At 40.6% G+C, this 19,058-nt stretch overlaps 3 protein-coding genes across 4 annotated transcripts; all 3 read left to right on the top strand.

Moving 5' to 3' along the window:
- The first annotated feature begins 2,719 nt into the window (after positions 1-2,719).
- LOC116253581 (WAT1-related protein At5g47470-like) lies at positions 2,720-7,398 on the top strand. The gene is made up of 7 exons (XM_031628483.2): positions 2,720-3,117; positions 3,909-3,974; positions 4,246-4,362; positions 4,607-4,817; positions 5,054-5,215; positions 6,117-6,268; positions 7,106-7,398. Exons 1-7 carry the CDS (start codon positions 2,915-2,917, stop codon positions 7,254-7,256), a joined length of 1,062 nt encoding a protein of 353 aa, XP_031484343.1. The 5' UTR covers positions 2,720-2,914; the 3' UTR covers positions 7,257-7,398.
- A 1,465-nt stretch (positions 7,399-8,863) lies between these two features.
- On the top strand, positions 8,864-14,193 carry LOC116252235 (WAT1-related protein At5g47470-like). 2 transcript variants are annotated; one of them, XM_031626365.2, is made up of 7 exons: positions 8,864-9,228; positions 10,533-10,598; positions 11,017-11,133; positions 11,292-11,493; positions 11,948-12,109; positions 12,889-13,040; positions 13,739-14,193. In XM_031626365.2, exons 1-7 carry the CDS (start codon positions 9,026-9,028, stop codon positions 13,881-13,883), a joined length of 1,047 nt encoding a protein of 348 aa, XP_031482225.1. In that variant the 5' UTR covers positions 8,864-9,025; the 3' UTR covers positions 13,884-14,193. The 2 variants fall into 2 exon arrangements, with proteins under 2 accessions (XP_031482225.1, XP_031482226.1); XM_031626366.2 differs by lacking the exon at positions 10,533-10,598.
- Positions 14,194-16,532: 2,339 nt separating this feature from the next.
- On the top strand, positions 16,533-18,679 carry LOC116252400 (zinc finger protein ZAT4-like). Its single transcript, XM_031626630.2, has one exon. It carries the CDS (start codon positions 16,969-16,971, stop codon positions 18,232-18,234), a length of 1,266 nt encoding a protein of 421 aa, XP_031482490.1. The 5' UTR covers positions 16,533-16,968; the 3' UTR covers positions 18,235-18,679.
- The last annotated feature ends 379 nt before the right edge of the window (positions 18,680-19,058 follow it).

Raw genomic sequence — 19,058 nt, forward strand, 5'->3', positions numbered from 1 at the left:
ATTATTTCCGAAATGAGCTTGTTCTTGTTGCTTGCTAAAATTTGAGGTGGTTTGTTAAAATGTTCTCGTGAATTCAGAAGACAAAAGGAAACAAAGAAGGTGGTTGTAATTCTAGGCTCTATCTATAGGGCTGTTCATGAGTGAGTTCCAGCCGAGTTGAGTCAGCTTGAACTCGGCTCGTTTGTCTTAAAAGGAACTCGAACTCGGCTAGAGCTCAACTCGAGTTCTATTTCATTAGCTCGAGCTTGACTCGGCTTGAGTTCTTAAAACTCAAACTCAGCTCGAACCAAAGATTGGCTTGAGCCGAGCCAAACATTTCATTAAAAAATTTATTTTTTAAAGGAAGAGACAACATGTAGACTTTATACCCATTTGAGCAATCTACTTTTTTTGATAATTTTATGAGGCGTATTTTATATATTTTCTTTCTGGAGCTTAACCGAGTTTAACCAAACCGATCCCAATTAACCTCGAGCTCAACTCCTTTAGGTTGTCGAGTTCATTTCCTAACTCGAACTCAACTCGTTTAAGTCAAGTTTGAGTCAAGTTTATCGAGCGTGTTCGAGTCAAGCTCGAGTTAGGTTGACGCGTTGAACAGCCCTATCAATCTATTCAAGGACTCCCTCAGCTTGGGGTCTAATCATATTGAATTGCTTAATTGGGTGTTTTTATAAAAGGAATATTGTGTTCTTAGAACACATATGCGTTCGAAGAACTCAATATTATAGAAAACATTATATTGACTATGTCTAGTGACTTATTTATGAATCTATATAAATAACATTTATAACCACATGCTTCTTACAATAAAAAGAGTGTCCTTAGTTTATGTGTTCTTAGATGTGAATTGCCTTCGCGGCATGCAAACATTAGAAATGAGTTCCACACATATTTTCGGCCACTTTCTCATTACTTTGTCTTTCAAAATCTTTGGTAACTCTCGCCGAGACGGAAGTAGTTGGATTTGGATATGATGAGTCCCATTCCAAATCGGCTTCCAACATATAAATGCTAGCTTGACATCTGAATTATCAGCATCTACCTTTCCCTTCCACGAATATATACTACCTACTTCACTTTTACAAAGAGTTTCTGTGACAAGTTTCCTACCTTCATATCATTGATAAAAAACTTGCCACCATTTCCTTTAACATTTATAATCTTTGCTTCTAATATAAATCAGCTAAATGCATAGATCTAGAGGCAGATTTGATACAATCATGTTGGATTGGATTCAGAACATCAAATACTACTTTTCCACTCAAAGATTGGATGCTCTGCGCAATGCTCACCACTTGACGTCCAATTTACTATATGTTTACAATTGTTCATCAGAGGGTTCATCAAATCTGCCAATTTATGTGTGTTTCTTTCCTAAGCTTTCAATATGTGACTAAATTATATTTAGAGGCTGTTTGGCTATACGAACAGCAGCAAGTTGTACCATGGATCTATCTCATAGATTAGGGTAGATTCATGGAGCACTATTCTAATTATATAGTGTTCTAGAAATATACTCCAATTTTTAGGGCACATTCATGAAACAGATTGTTACTCTTTTTATTGAGGCAGTTTGGTATTAGGCATTCGTTGTGAATGTTGCATGAATCTGCTCCAAATTTGGGGTAAATTCATAGAACAAAGTGTTCTATGAATCCTATCTAAAGTTGGCGCATATTTATGGAATACCCACATATTGTTCCTAATGTAAGATAGTTCCTTAAGATCTTTTAGCAGATTGAACATTCTTGAATCTATCCTAAAAATTGGAGCAAATTTATGCAATACTAGAATTAGGTTTAGAATCACAGATTCATAGAACAATCACAAAGTGTTCCGTTTTACCAAACAACCTTTGATGAACTCTTTTATCAACAATTGTAAACTCACTGTCCCTTAAAATTAAATTGCTAACGACGCATTAGCCACTTTCTACATTCTAATCCGTTAAGTTAGGACACCTACGTACATAAATCTTCACATTTTTCTTCTCCGTAAGGATCTGCGCATTGACATTAATGAAACATGATTTACTAAAAGCTTTCTGCTTTCCCCAACATGAGCGCCAAAATTTCCCACCGATGCCGTTGGTTCCGCATAGTGAGGTTCGCATAAGAATGTAAACACATCAGATATATCAGGTCAGTGATCCGGTTTCAAATCCACTTGGTAAAGAAATCTGGATTCAATTGCTAATCGAATCCTAATTCAGCATGCAGTTGCACAACTGAACCCCAATCTGAGTCCGATATCCAACTGTGATCTCGTAAAGAGGACTCGGTTCCATACAAATGGCAGGTCTTTTTCCTGGTTGGATCAAAATTTGGTTTCAAAAAAATATAGAGTTCGAACACGAGTCTGATCAGGTCTAAGTCAGAACTCTATAAAGAGCAACCATTTTTACATTCATAATTTCACAAGTCAAAATGGGCATTTGTTAGACAGTCTCCTGCACGGGAAAATCAGAGTTATGAACCAGATCTGAACCGAATCAAACTTGAAAAATGATCTAAATCCGGACCAACTGGATCAAATCCGACTTGTCAAGTCCGAATATCATCAGAAATGCAGTGGCTCACGTTTTTTTTGGTGATCCAAAATGTGAACAATGGATCAATATCTGATCCAATATCAGCATCCGCCAATAATTCACCACCTGCATTGTCGATGTCAACTGTCCCTGTTCTCCACAAAGCGGCAGAAACTTATAAGCATTTAGACGAGCGGCCATGGTCGGCTTATTCTATCTTCCTTGTCCTCATGTGGACAAAGCCTTACCTCTTCGAACTTTTTTCGTCTCTTTGTTCATTTTCGCAGTTAACAGAAGGCGATTCCCCTCGCTTTGAGAAGAAGAAGAAGTTGGAGGAGAAGCGTTAGAATCGGCGGACAAAGAAGAAGAGGAGCAGAGACGGCCATGGATTTGTCCGTATCCTGCGGTGGAGAGAAAGAGAATTTTGCAATTATCTTGGGGTTGATAGCAATGCAATTGCTCTATGGATCTTTTTCTGTGTTCATGAGCAGAGTTCTTTCCACGGGACTCAATCCTCAGTTTGTCGTCATCTTTGGTAGCCTTCTCACCGCCATCATACTCTCCCCAGTTGCTTTTTTCTTGGAAAAGTAAGCAAAGTTAATCTCCTTCTATACTGATACTCTGTGTGTGTTGTGTTTGGGATGTGAATGATTGGAATTCAGGGAGATCATCTGAGCACATCAAAATCTGGATTGGGTCGAATACATCGAAGCCAAAGAAGAAAAATTAAAACCCCAAAAACATATTGTAGCACTCTCATCTCTCTGTCTCTCTCGATCTCCTTTGGTTTCTTGATGATTTCGACAGAGCTATTTGTTAATTTGCTTACTCAGATGTTTCTCTGTACAAGCTTGACGACGCTGTTTTACTCACTCCTGTTTTTATTGCAATTGAATCCAAAGTTTAAAAGCTAGTTGTCTAAAGACGATGATGGTAATGTTTTCTCTGTTTCAAAAATTTGGGCCATCTTCAAAGGAAGTGTCTTAGTGTCACCTCTCATCTTCTTCTTCTCTGTTTTGGGGTCTTGTATCCTTTAACACCTTTTACTGCAAAAAAGATGTATATATATCTATGTGTATATACAAATATATATTAAAGTGTGGCAGTAGAAATGAAGCAGAACATCTCCCGCTGCTTAATTGGAAGAATTCATAGATCTACAACCTATATCACTGTAAAATTTCAGCTGACTTTCTTCAGTTCTTCATCCCTGTGGAGCTTTCGCTCTTGACTGATGCATTATTTTCCCTTTTTTTTACTGTTCTTCTGCAGGGGAAGAAGGTCCTAGATGTTCTTTATATTTAAGTTATAGTAATTTAAGAATGAAGTCATCTCTTTGAGTTTTCTTTTTATTTAATGTGTTTCTTGTGGATGGCAGGGGGAAGAGACCCTCCAAGTTAAGCCCAAGGCTGTTAATCCAATTTTTCTGCATCTCAGTTGGGGGGTAAGTTACGCAATCAAAACAGTTTCTCTTTTTACTCTTTGGTTACAAACAAATAAGTAAAAAAAGCAGTCGGTGTGGTTAATTGCATCCACTAAAATTGCTTGTTTCATATGCAAACGTCTGATAGTGATTTATCTTTTTAACCTATTGGTTGTCCCTTAAAACTTTATATGTCAAACTATTAATGTTCTTGAACCAAAAATGTGTAGCTTCATCACTTACTGCTATTGGCTTAACTTGGGGTTCATTCTTTTCTTTCTTTGCTCCAAAGGGTGACTGCGTTTCAATCGCTTCTCTTATTGGGCATCCACAAGACATCCCCTGCCATTGCCTCTGCCATGCCCAACTTGTCTCCTTCTCTTGTCTTCCTCATTGCCTGGTTTATTGGGTATCTCTCTCTCTCTCTCTCTCTCTCTCTCTTATATATATATATATATACACACACATATACATGCAGGCTAAGGCTAATTTGAGTTCAATTCAAACTCGCTCAGTTAAAGTCCACTCGAGCTTGAATCTATTGTAAACATATTGAGCTGAAGCTTAACTGAAAAGTCGAGCTTATAAACCAGTCGAGTTTGAGTTACATGAACTCGACTATATTAAACTTAAGTAAGCTCGTTTAATTGAAGGTTAGAGGTGGTGGACCTAAGGAGCGGGCGGAGCTGGGCCAAGATTGTAGGGACATTGGTCTGTTTGGGAGGCGCCATGGCCCTGGCCTTTCTTAGGGGCCCCTCGATCTCTCACTGGCTCACCTCCCAAGCCCCCGACGATGACATGTTCATCGGCTGCATGTATCTCCTCGTTGCAGTTTTCGCTCTCTCCTGTGTTACCATCCTTCAGGTGCCCTCTTAACTCTCTTTTCTTCTTTATTTTCTCTATATGAAAAGTCATTATTAACTGTTTGATCCACTTTATTATATGAATATACACAATAACTAGATCGCAGCACGTATGGGAATGATTCCCATCATGGAGCAATTCCCCTCGTTGTGAACTATATATGAGGATAAGGCTGTAGATGAGAAATCGAACGTTGTAAGCCTCTGTCTGAAGAATGGCAATATATTGTGTTGCAGGCTGCAACTCTGATGCACTACCCAGCGCCTCTTTCGCTCTGTGCCATAACCTACTGGATGGGCTCGGTCTTCACGGCAGCTCTGCATGTGGTTCAGGAGCGAGGGTTCGACCTGGGTTGGTCCCAACTCAGCCCTGCTGCCCTTTTTGGGGCCGCTCTTGTGGTATATGCGACTCTTCCCTTCCAAAACTTTAAATATTATGCTGGGAAATTTTACATTTTTTAGCTCCCTACGTTTTAACATTAACATTGAGAAAAAAAAAAAAATCTTAACTAATAGTTTCAAAAGGGAAAAAAAATTGTTCTTACCATTAATATGCAACATTTTGTTAAAAGATGATTTTAAGTTTTGCAAGAAAAGTGTTGGAAGAATATCTTGCTTAAAACACCACTTAGCTTGGACGCAGGAAAATGTACATGACTTCCTACACATCCGGAGCTCTATTGAGAAATGTATTCAGCTGAATGAGAGAGTTGGAGACTTGAAAAAATAAGAGAAGAAGATGGAAGATGCTCAAATGGGCTTTGATTATAAACCTTCGAAAATTTTAAAAATAAGATCACAAATGGTTAGTTCACGGTAGAAGGAGGAAAAAACAGATGATAGAGAGAAGGGAAAAGAGGAGAAATAGGTAGTAGTTTTGCTAGTGCAATTCTTTAAGAAGCTAGCACAATTGGGTGGTAAGGCAGTTCACATGTAAGAGAACCGTGGTTTGAATCGATCCATTCTGGTGTATTACTCCTATGCGCTGCAAATGTTGGTAAGTACAATACAATACCTGAGATAAGATAAATAGTATAATACTGTATTGTAGATCCACATAGGACAGAGAGATACCATTAATGTGAATTTAAGCTGACCGAGAATTTTTTTTCGCAAAAAGAGACTGACAGCCATTTGGCAATTATGAGCAAACATATAGCTCGCATTAGAAATTTCAGAAAATTGAACCCAATTCTAAACAAAGCTCCATATACACATATATATATATAGAGAGAGAGAGAGAGAGAGAAAAAAAAATTGAAAATCACTAATATATATAATCTTGTGGGCTTCATCTTAGGGAGGTTTTGTGAATGGAACGTCCTTCAGCTTCCAAGCTTGGTCGATCAAGAAAAAGGGACCAGTTATGGTATCTGCCTTCCATCCAATTAGCACCATTTGGTCTGCCATCCTCTCATTCCTCCTTTTAGGCCATTCATTACGTTTAGGGAGGTAAGCCAACTCTTCTTCTTAATTACTCTCCCCTGAACTTTTAATTTCATGGGCGGAGCTAGGAATTTTTTATGAGGAAAGCCGAATTAAATTTTTCTAAATTATGATTAGGGCCTAAATATCATTTTTTCAAAATTTTTATATAAAACAAAAAAAAATTAAATTTACATGTAAATTTTTAAAAAAAGAAAAAATTGAGGTGGGGCCAGGGCCCATACGGCCCTACCTTGGCTCCGCCCCTGCTTCGCTTCATCTGTATTAGTCCCTGCTTTTAAAGACTCACAACCACAATTTGGATCCAAAATGAGACCCAATTAACAATTGATTGTGAATTCAAAGATGGAACTTTGAACTCAAAGGCAATTATGAAGTTGATTGCTAGCACCTAGATCATCTAAATATTAGCAGATTTAATTTATTTCTGGTCTCGGAAAACTGAAATCAGCCAGTCATGCCGAATATTATCGGATGGCTAAATATTTTAAACATGTCATGAAAGGCAGCATAAACTATTGTTAAAAACACCGTAAACCATGGCTACCACATATGACAGGGTATGGTGCTTTAAAGTTTTAGGGGCTATTTGGCACCAGTAACTTTTTATTACAAACCTATGATCTGGAACAGATTCAAGGGACAATAATAATTTGTTACTGTTGCCAAACAGCCTCGTAGTCATAGTTTTTTAAATATTTAGGCATCCGACAACAAGCTAGCTAATTTTAATTCTTCTATGGATCTGATGTCACCTATGTACCTACAAACATGAACTTGTGTGAAGGTGAACATCCAGAATGAGTGACTCTGATTATGTGTCTTTTTATGTGTCTTTTCCAGCATCATAGGGATGGTCCTTGTATTCATTGGTCTATATCTTGTGCTGTGGGGCAAGAATAAAGACAGATACGCCCTTCCTCTTCCTCTTGAAGCCAACAATGAAGGTGATTTGCTTGAGAAGCAAGAACGGATTAAACCCTTGCTGGGTTGAATCGAATCGACTCTGCAGAATGAGCAGTGAAGGAGTTAGCTCTATGGCAACTGCTTTTGTACAGTTTCTAACCACATCAAGCACGCAGATGTCAAACATTAAAGATATGGTGAAATATCGTAGTGAATTTTCATTTTCTTTCTTTCTTTTTCTTAAGCTCACTTATTTTTTTTTTTTCAGTAATCTTGCCTACCAGGAAATATGCACGTTCACTTTTTTTTTACTATTAAAAATTAATGGGCAATTTGCAAATCATTTTTTGACAAATACTTAAGAATTTATTAATCACGAAAAACCTGAGTATTTAAGTTCTCTTATTTAAGTACTTACCATTTATGTAAATTTGCAAATGACATCAAAGCAAAGGTAAAACCTCAAACGAGTCTTTCGTCACTTGGGTAAAACTAAAATTTGTGAATACTAAAGTAAAATGATATCTTCTTTGGGACTCCCAAATGAACAATCATAGCTCTAGAGTCTCATAAAATTTAAGCGTTACTAATCCCTTAAGCTAGGACACTGTAGAATCTTGCCATATTTTTCATCTCCAAGGGCATTTGTGCATTGACATTAATGAAAATATGACCTATACTGAAAATTTTCTTCTCTCCCCAACATGAGCGCGGAAATTTCCCACAAAGGCTTGCTGTTGCTTCTGCTTAGTGAGGTTCAGATAAGAATGTAAAACAGATCAGATATATCAGGTTGGTGATCCGGTTTCAAATCTATTTAGTAGAATTTGGTCAAGAAATCTGGATTCAAATACTAATCAAATTGTAATCCAGTATGTAGTTTCACAACTGAACCCGAATCTGAGTCTCATATCTATCGAAGATCTCATAGCTCAGTTACGTGTAGGGGTGAACACGAGCCGAGTCAAGCCCAAGTTCAGTCAACTTGGCTCGGATCAACTAATAAAACCTCGAGCTCGACACTAGCTTGAAGGAAGCAGCTCGAGCTTGACTCTGTAGTTATGTGTTGAACTCAAGCTTGAGCTCGATTAAGGCTCGGCAAATTCGTTTGAATAAAATTGATATTCATCATTACGTGTTGAGCTCGAGGTCGATTCAGTTAAAGTTCGACAAACTCATTTGAATAGAATTGATATTCATTCTTACGTGTTGAGGTCGAGCTCGACTTGATTAAGGATCGACAAACTCGATTAAGGCTCGAATTTGACTCGGCAATTAAGTGTTGAACTCAAACTCAACCCGATTATTTGAATGAGTCGACTCATGAACTTAAATTCGACTCGTTAAGCAAATGACTCGGCGAGCTCGAGTAGCTCAATTAGTTGTTCACCCCTAGTTGCACGCGTATAAATGATGGGTTGGAAATCAGAGTCGTGAACTATATTTGAATCGAATCTCATTCAATAATGATCTAGATCCAGGCCAACTGGATCAAATCCGACTTGTCAAGTCCGAATCTCATGGTGATCCAAACGGGAAATTAATCAATCTTTATCATCAGACCCAATCTCGAGAAGCGCTAATAATTCACCGCCACCAGTGCCTATTGCGTTGTCATTGTCGGCTGTCGTTTCTGAAACTTTTTTTCATCCTCATGCAAGCGACGGGACGGGGGCCGCTAACATCGTAGGCGTCTCCTACCTTCACCGTCGTCCAGCGTATAAATAAAACGTCTTCGAACACTCTTCATCTCTTTTGGCTTTTTCGCTGTTAACAGAGGGTGATTCCTATTGCTTTCAGAAGAAGAAGTTGGAGGAGAAGCATTACAATCGGCGAGAGGAAAGAGGAGAGACGGCCATGGATTTGTTCGCATCCTGCGTCGGAGGAAAAGAGGACCTTGTAATTATCTTGGGGTTGATAGCAATGCAGTTGCTCTATGGATCTTTTTCTGTGTTCATGAGCAGAGTTCTTTCCATGGGACTCAATCCTCAGTTTGTTGTCATCTTTGGAAGCCTTCTCGCCGCCATCGTACTCTCCCCAGTTGCTTTTTTCTTGGAAAAGTAAGCAAAGTCATCTCCTCTTTAACTGATCTGTATATATATATATATAAGACTGAATTGTTTCAAAATCATACATTCAAGCCATCCAACTCAAAATTGATGAATGGTTTAGATTTAATTTATTTTTTTTTCATCCCTTTCCACCACTGTTGGCAGCCCTACCTATCGCCGCCAGCAGTCACCTTAAAAAAGAGGAGGCCCACTAAGTCCCTCCTTCCACCGCTGCCACTGATCAGGAAGGACCACCGGCGACGGCAGGGAGAGCCGGCCGTTGCTCTCCCATTCCTCCACGTACGATTGGGTGGGTGGGGGAAGGGCAGTGAGCACCCTCGAGTGGAGGATGACGGAGGGAGCCCCGCCAGCTTCCCCACTCCTGTTGCCAGCCAAGTCCGGGCACCGGCCGAGCCGCTGGTGGATACCGGGTATTCCGTCCGACTCGAGCTCGAGCCTGGACTCGGATTGGGAAAAAGGGCACGGGGCAGTCCGGTTGAGTCTGATAATTTTTTAATATTTATTTTATTATTTTTTAGATATAAATATAATATTTTATTACTTACATTTATATATTATTTTATATCAAAAATATATTTTTTAATTTAATTAGGTCGGACTGAGGCTCGAGTTTTAATAGTCGGGTCAAGTTCGGGTTTTGGGCGTCACGTTTAGCCAACGGGATGTTCAGACTTATTTTTCCATGCTCCCTTCATTATCCTCCACTCAATGGAGGGTGATGGAAGGAGCTGTGTGGGTTTTTCCCTTCTTATCGCGGGCCCGCTTCCTCCCTTGTCCTCCAACCATGGTGGGGTGGAGGGTTGCCACCCATTCATAACCCTTCACCCGACCACAGGTGGAGGGAGCGATGACACGGCCGGCTGTCGGTGGTGAAGGAGAAAAAGAAAGGAGAGATATTAGTGAAAATATTGAGGGTTGTAAATATACCTGAATCGACCCTGGTTTGTTGCCACTTTTGGCGCATCCATGTGACCAGTGGCGGAACCACTTGATGGCTTGTGTGGAAAATTGCCCACATCAACCCAAAAAAAAAAATATTATTATTGCGTTTCAAGATCACATTATCATGACTCAAAATTTACATGTTATGCCCACACCAAGCCGGGAATCCAAGTGTCATGTGACTTAGTTTATACTTTCGCTCTTGACTACTTTTACCTTCTCTCATTTCTTGATGTGGTGTGGGGCTGGGGAGAAATCCCCAATCGTCTTTTATGTTTTGATAATTTAAAGGAGAGACATTCTCTTTTGAGGTTTTTCTTTTTGGGTAATGAGTTTCTCGCCGATGGCAGGGGAAAGAGACCATCCAAGTTAAGCCTAAGGCTGCTAATCCAATTTTGTTGCATCGCGGTTGGGGGGTAAGTATTAAACCCAAACAATCTCTTTTTCACTTTTTGGTTACAGACAAACCAAATGGAAAATACATACTTGTAGTTGCAGCCCTGTCGACAACGTGGTTGGATGAAGCTCAAGATAGCTGAGGACTCCCGCTCTCCAACTGTCTTGAAACAATATGAAGAGTTTATTCATAACTAAGTAAACCAGGCTCCCTATGTCTCGTCCATGCGTGGTTAAGTGAATCCACAAAAAATTGTTTGTTTATGTGTTAATATCTGATTCTCATTTACTTATTTACAATTGATCGTTCCTTAATTAAAAGTTTACATTTTCAAATTATTAGTGCTCCTCAACCAGAAATTTTTAGCTCTGCCAATCTGCCTAAAACATCATCGGTTTAACTCTTGTCTGATTCATTTTTGTTTCTTTGCTTCAAAGGGTGACTGTGTTTCAATCACTTCTCTTCTTGGGCATGCACAAGACATCCTCTGCCACTGCTTCCGCTATGGTCAACTTGTCTTCTGCTCTCGTTTTCCTCATTGCTTGGTTTATTGGGTATTTTTTTATCTTTCTCTCTTTTATTCGAAGGAGCATAACATAGTTTTATATATATATATAGAGAAAGAGAGAATTAATATATATATATATATAAAAGAGAGAGAATTAAATGTAACGAGTAACGACTGAACTTAGAATTATGAGGCGTTGGCTAGGTTGGAGATGGTGGATGTGAGGAGTAGGCGGAGCTGGGCAAAGATTGTAGGCACATTGGTCTGCTTGGGTGGGGCCGTGACCATCGCCTTTCGGTGGGGCCCACCCCTGGTCACTTCCGAAAGCCGCAAGGATGAAATGATCATCGGCTGCATGTATCTCCTCGTTGCAGTGTTCGCCCAATCCTGTTCCATCATTCTTCAGGTCTTTTCTTTAAGCCTTTTATTTCTTATTTCATATATATATGTAATTAAGAAAATATATTAGATTAAGTAAACATATAACAAGTATGTAAACCCATTGTGAACTGTTTGATCAACTTTATTATACAAATATGCCACCGACATAATATTTATTGATTTTTACATGCATATTTTACCATTATTTACTTATTTATGTATGTTATGCCCATTAAAATTGAGAATTTCTCCAACAGTGCCACATACCAGAAAATTTTTAGTTCTGCCACTATATAGATGATCTATTTATGCTCCTTTCATGCTTCCCCATAACGAATAACCTGCTCGAGATAAGCAGATCACATACTTCCCTTCCCTCCCGGTGAACTTTCCAACAAATGCGACATGATTAGAAGCCTCTATGAAAAATTGAATATTGTAAGCCCCTGTCTGAAAAACTATAATATGTTGTGGTGCAGGCTGCAACTCTGATGCACTTCCCAGCGCCTCTGTCTCTCTGCGCCATAAACTTTTGGCTGGGCTCGGTCTTCACGGCAGTCGTGCATGTGGTTCAAGGGCGAGGGTTCGACATGGGCTGGTCCGAACTCAGTGTTGCTGCCCTTTTTGGGGTTGCCGTGATGGTATATAGGATTCCAAAATTTTTGAACTTTATGCCGTGAAATTTTACATTTACGGCCCTCAATATTTTCACTAATATTTAAGGGAAAAAAATTTTTTAAACAATATTCACTTCAAAAGCCTTTTTTTGGAAGTTGGTGGTGATCCTTTTTTAAGATTTGTTAAAAAGAACCTGTTGCAAGAGTCTTACTCTTACTATGGGTCACTTCAAGGGCGGACCTAGTGGGTGCCCACTGAGCCCTTTCTTTGAAATGTTAATTTAGTGTTGAGACTTGAGTGAACTTGAACTTGAGTCCAGTTATATGAAGTAGCCCACGAGATCTGAGTCACTGCTCTATGTCAAATATGAAAATTTGTCAACTATATATTTAATATCCCATACAAAAAAAAATTCTAACTTTGCCCTTAGCCTTTGTGACTGGTTCTCATGTTAGGTGGCTAACACGGGAACTCGTGTTCTATCATAAGGGAATTTTTATTTTTTTATCAAAGGTTTCTTTGGTATTTCAATTTTATCTCTCTCTCTAGAGAAGCTGTCTATTAATTTACCATCAAAGATACTTTTGCCATTTTTAGCCAAAGACACATAGCCTCATATTAGAGGCCTAACATTGCACACTTTTACTTTTACTTCCCAATAATAAGTAATCTGCCCGGTTGAGGAGAAAGAAGTCCATATCAAACGACCTGATCCATACATTCTATAATTTAAAAAAAAATACTTTCAAAAAACTGGAAAACACTAATATATATATATAAAATCTTGTGTGCTTGTCATTAGGGGGGTTTTGTGGACGGAATATGCTTCAGCTTCAAAGCTTGGTCGATCAAGAAGAAAGGACCAGTCATTGTCTCTATCTTCCACCCACTCAGCACCATTTGGGCAGCCATCCTCTCGTTCTTCCTTTTGGGCGACTCTTTACGCTGGGGAAGGTACGCCAGCCCCCCTCCCTAATTATTCTCATTACATCTGCTGCTTCTTTTTATGGATCCACAACAGAAATTTGGATCCAAAGCAAATCCAAATAACAACTGGATTTGAATTCAAAGGTCAAAGATGGAAGTTCCAATTCCAAGGCATTTCAGAAACTAATTGATAGCATAACCTACAAATGCTAGATTTAATCTACTCCGGCTCTAAGAAAATTGAAATTAGTCGGGTGCCCGATGTTACCGAATGGCTAGATATTTAAAATCTTCTGCTAAAGACACCAACAACCATTGTTAAAAACGTTATAAATAGTCACAAAATCGTAAACCTTAGTCATCCGGCAACATCTGGCAGCAGGGGTTAAGGGAGGGGGGGCCGCCTAGGCCGTGGCTTCACCCCAACTAATTGAGAAAAAAAAATACATTACAAAAATTGAAAATTTTTAGTTGCGTAATGTATTTTTATATCCAGACAAGTTCGTCGGACCGTTTGGCCAGCTCCTGAAAGAAATCCTGGCTTCGCCTCTGTCTGGCAGCCAACGGATTTCAATTCCTCTCCCCCGCTCTATTATGACCTACCTAGAATGGAAAAGATGAGCTCTTATGAAAGATTGATTTCATGGAGAATGTTTCTAGTGCAATGGCTTGACAAATCACGGTCTATTAATATTGGTCTTTAACTATTACTTTATGCTTTGCAGTGTCATAGGGATGGTCATTGTGTTCATTGGTCTATATCTTGTGCTGTGGGGCAAAAGCAAAGACAGATACGCCCTTCCTCTTGAAGCCAATAACGAAGCGGATGTGCTTGAGCAGCAAGAACAGAGAAAACCCTTGCTGGTTTGAATCAAACTGACTCTGTAGATTGAGCAATGTAGGAGTTAGCTGCATGGTAACAGATCAAGTAGCGTGGCTTCTTCTGAGCTAACGCCAATGTGTCGTCGTTAACATGACGATGGCGTCCATGTTGCCGCCATTGGCATCTAATAGATGCTCCTGTAAGTTGCCTTACAAATTGACGCAGGAGCGATTTGTATTCATTATTATTGTTATTTGGGTTCGTTTTTACCATATTTAAGGGCGTTTAAGCCTCATTCGTAAGCAGTTTTTCTGTAAATGAAAAAATTTGTGTCCCTACTAGCAAAAAGGCTCCTAAAAGAACACCATTTTTTAAAATTGTTTTTGTGTGTTTTCTTTTTTTATGAAATAATTTTTTAACTATTTGGGCTGATCCAATTTATGATTATTTATGCCAAAAAAAATAGCACTGTCTAGGACCACGTGTTACATGAAATTCGGACACAACAAATTTGATGCAATAAAAACTGATTTTGGACAGTGGAGTTGAAATGAAAAAACGTAAGAAATATAAGATCCTTAGTGTAATTTTACAAACATTCGCACCCGGATTGCCCGTGAGGTCCAACACAGAGAGAATCTGAGATGGAGCCAGCGCGCCGGCCGTCCACATGGTGCTCATGAGACGCGCTCCATACGAGCCCTCAAACTGCGCCTACCCAACCAACTTTCCTCTTAGACTCGTTACTTGTGGCCTCTCATCTCATGCGCCACTTCACTCACAGTCCAACTCACCTTCTTCTTCTTCTTCTTCTTCTTCTTCTTCTTCTTCTTTACATAGTGTTGTCTCAGTTTAACTTCCAGTATTTCACTTCATATGGATCCTTTCCACATTACGTTGGATCTACGAATTTGAATCCGACCAATCGAATTCGATAAGAACGCCTGAATCCGAAATTGGTATAAGATTTTCATGCAGGTTGATACGTATCAGGATCCAATGAACTGTAAAGAAGTCGACCCGACCTTGTATTTAGTAGATGTGGATGCGACTCTGGCATCTAAGTCCATTAAGCAGTATCCGATCCTTCAGGACTGGCTTATTTGGAAACGAATAATTTCTTCCTACGAGTTTTGCTTTTCTACTTTTTTTCATGCTTCCTAGAGCATTTTCCATATTGTTCATGCTTATTCTTTTGGCCATGGACTTGTTCATCTTTATTCGAGCTGAGCAGGAGGATTAATTTCATCTCTTTAGCGACGGTCCATTGCTACGTCGGTACCAAGCGGTGAGATCTCCACATGTTTTAACTTGTGCGCAGGACCCGCCCCCTCCCCTTTTTTTAGGGTGTAGGAATATAACCCCCACCAGCAGAACTAGAAACGTGCCGCATAAAGCGTCCCAACCCCTCGTGATATGTTTATCTCTATTTCTATTCCGTTCCTTTTTTTTTTTTCTTTAAGACTTATATTTGAGTGACATAAATCCATTTTCGTGACTGTAGCCGTAAATAATTATGGTTAAAGCAACAATTACAATGATGAATAGTCCCTGCCTTTCATTTAAATTTGCCGAAAACCTCTTTTTTTTATATAAGACTTCTATTCAAGTAACATAAATCAACTTTTCGTGACTATGGCCGTAAATAGTTATGGTTAAAGCAACAATTAAAAGAAGGGTATGTTTTAAAAGTGGAAACTCGTAATTTACAAATTGGCTCCGAGTTTATTGACGAATTCAAGAGCATAAAAAGAAAAATGCCTCGCAAAAACTGTAGAGATGAAAATTTTCATATAACCGCAGCATTTTTTTTCAAATTTTCGCAAGCATTGCTCTATGTTTTTTTTTTTTTTTTGTCACAGCAGCTACGATTCAACCTATGAACTGCTAAATGTGAATCCCGTTTCTGCCATCATTCATTCTTTTTCAAGACAAAGGACTTTAACTGACGATGAATCATCGGTGGGTCGTACAAGTGCGTTTACATTAGAATTTCAAGCCAAAAAAAATTTTTCTTTTTTTTTATTGTGACAGTCAAGATGAACCTTAAAACTGAAATATTTCCTATTATTCATTAATGTAAAATAACTACATTGTACATATGGAGATTCCAATTTTGAAAAATGATATACAAAAACGTGCCGTTACGTTATAGTCTTAAAAATCATTGTTATGAAACCATTACTAGACTTGTGCGGCTCAGTTTCAAGTCAAGAAGAAGAAGTATGGCATTCATTGTTTGCTCTCTCGGAGGAGAGTTCCATTTCAAGGCTGCCTCTTGTTGTTAATTGCAAAACGGCTCATCGTGCTTCTCATATATGAAGCTCACGCTTATGAAAACTTCACCTACCCTTTATCATTTATTAGTTCATGAAACGCATCTTACACTCAATTCAAGACTTGGGCACTTACTGTCTGGTAGAGAGCAAATAAGCAAACTTCAGTTGTGGTGAAGGCATTATTTTATATTGTAAGTTATAAAGATGATTGATTTTCATAAATTTCTTCAAGAAAGACGTTTCATTGTAACGTAGAAGAAACTGAGAGAGAGAGAAATTAAAAACAAAAAGAAAGAAATAAAGAAGGCGTTGTTTGTGATTACAGGAAAAAGTTGGGGTGGGGAAGAGTTGATGGAGGAGAGGAGAGGGGGGAAGGGGATAGGAAGGGAATTGTGCGGAAAGAATGGGGCGCGTTTCACCAACCGACAGACGAGGGGAACGGTTACCTCTTTCTTGGCTTAGAATGGAAGCGATGTGAGGAAACAGCTGTCCGTTACGCGCCCTCTCGCCGGAAAAGCCTGGCTAATCCTTCGTCCATTCCGGCACGTTGACCCCAATTCCGGCGGCGCCACCCCTTCCTCACCAGCACCACCCACCACTCTTCTATCTCCACTCATTGAAAAAGTCCTCTCTCTCTCTCTCTCTCTCTTCTGTCTTCTCTCTCTCTCTCAGCCTCACTATTTGGTTGGCTCTCATTCACCAATACCATCTTCCTTCTTTTGCTCCTTCCTTCTCCGAAATTCACCTTTCTTCTTATTCACCTTCCACAGCCGGAAGCCATGCATGATAAAGCAAAGAAGCGCTTGTTGGTGTAGAGTTTAGGGAGAGAAACAGGAGACGTTGCTGGTGTTGTATGGATCAACACCACAATCATCAAGGCTTCAAGCACTACTGTAAGATCTGCAAGAAGGGCTTCGGCTGTGGAAGAGCGCTCGGTGGGCACATGAGAGCCCACGGCATCGGCGGGGACGCCGACGGCCACGTAGAGGACGGAGATCCGACGAGCAACTGGGAGGACAAGCCGGGGAAGTCGCCGATCAGGCGCATGTACGCGCTGCGGACCAACCCCAACCGACTCAAGAGCTGCAGGGTCTGCGAGAACTGCGGGGAGGAGTTCACGTCCTGGAAGTCGTTCCTCGAGCACGGGAAGTGCACGTCAGACGCGGAGTCGCTCGTCTCCGGGGACGACGAGGTGGAGGCGGCGGCAGCAGAGGCAGCAGCGGCTGGGGCTGAGGGGTGGCCCAAGGGGAAGCGGACGGAGAGGGTGGCGAAGCAGTGCAATTCGAATTCGAACTCGAGCCAGGAGGAGGACGACCTGGCGGCGAATTGCCTGGTCATGCTGGCCTCCGGACGAGTCGACCACCGACCGAGAGCGGACAGGCGGATCCCCGTCGAAACCGAAGAGTCGTGCGCGTCGGCCACCAAGGAAGATCCGTCGAGCAGCCGGATAATCTCCAACGATCGCGGCGGATTTGCGGTGGCAGCGCCGAGGGGATTCGAGTGCAAGGCCTGCAAGAAGGTGTTCAACTCGCACCAGGCATTGGGGGGCCACAGAGCTAGCCACAAGAAGGTGAAGGGGTGTTACGCCAAGGTCGATGAACAAGAAGAGAGCTACTTGGAAGAAGATGTGATCACTCATGACGATTACTCCATTACAACCAGGACCAAGCTTTTGTCTCAGCCACCGCCGCAGACCATGTTGCCGCCGATCAAGAAGAAGCCCAAGGTCCATGAATGCTCCATATGCCACAGAACATTCGAAACCGGCCAAGCACTCGGCGGCCACAAGAGGTGCCACTGGGTGACCTCAAACGCCACCGACGCCCTGGTGCAGGTGCGGAACCAGAGGCAGAGGCCCACCTTCCACGATCAGATTGACCTCAATCTGCCAGCGCCGGCCGACGAGCACGCCGGCGTCCTCGAAGAAGAGAGGAAGGTCAGGGAGGCCGCTTCTTACATACATCCCTCATGGCTGGGCATGAGCCCCAAGACGCCTGTGGAGGATGAAGTAGATAGTAGGGTGAAGATTGGGAAGCTTGGTGAGCTGAAGGACATCAGCTTGGGGGCTGGGTCATCCCCATGGTTGCAGGTGGGTATTGGGTCATCAAGCCATGATTGATTAAGAACTGCAATTTTTTCACGAGAAGACAGGAACAAGTTAAGGAAAACTAAAAACATTAAACCATACATAGAGATGAAGGAGGACATCTTCCTCGTTTTTCCCCCCTTCCCATTTTTGCATCCAACATATATTGTTTACCAATGTCTATACAACCCACATTATTTATGCTGATTGGGATGTCCAGGAAACATTGTTAAATAAAACAGTCATATTGTATTTATTCTTTTTTTTTCACGATTTATGTGGCTTTCCATTGAAATGGAAAGCAGAAGCAACTAATTGTTGAAGAACTGAATTTTTCTGTAGAGAAAAAGAGACAATAGCCTGTGCCATCTTCAGTTTCTTGCTTCTATAAGCTTCAAATGAAAACAATAAACAGCAGTGGGCTCCCTTGTGGCGTCAACGAGACCTGATAAGATCACGCCATGGCCGTCCGTTGCTAGAATACATTGTCTGCCCATTGGACCAAAGGTTGGACCTAAAGCAACCAGTATCTTACAATGTTAGAGATGAAGGCGAGATCGTAGCATTTTTTTTTATCTCCTGCAACTGGAAGGTCCTTAGGTGAAACCCCTCCGCACGTGGATGTGGAGATCTTGTTGGCAACTTGTCTTTCACTGTCTAGAACAGTTAAGTAATCTTCACAAAATGTGTTTAAGCTATTACTGTCTAGAACAGTCGTATATACCTTCACAAATGTGTTCAGACGAAGAGTTTGTGATGCTAATTATGTCTTAGTTGTAAAATGCGGGTTGGTACTCAAGCCGGCCAAGCTGGTCATTCGATGAATGAGCCCTGAATCTACTGTGAATCGATAAAAA

This window comes from Nymphaea colorata, chromosome 4, assembly GCF_008831285.2.
Source record: "Nymphaea colorata isolate Beijing-Zhang1983 chromosome 4, ASM883128v2, whole genome shotgun sequence".
NCBI lineage: Eukaryota > Viridiplantae > Streptophyta > Magnoliopsida > Nymphaeales > Nymphaeaceae > Nymphaea > Nymphaea colorata.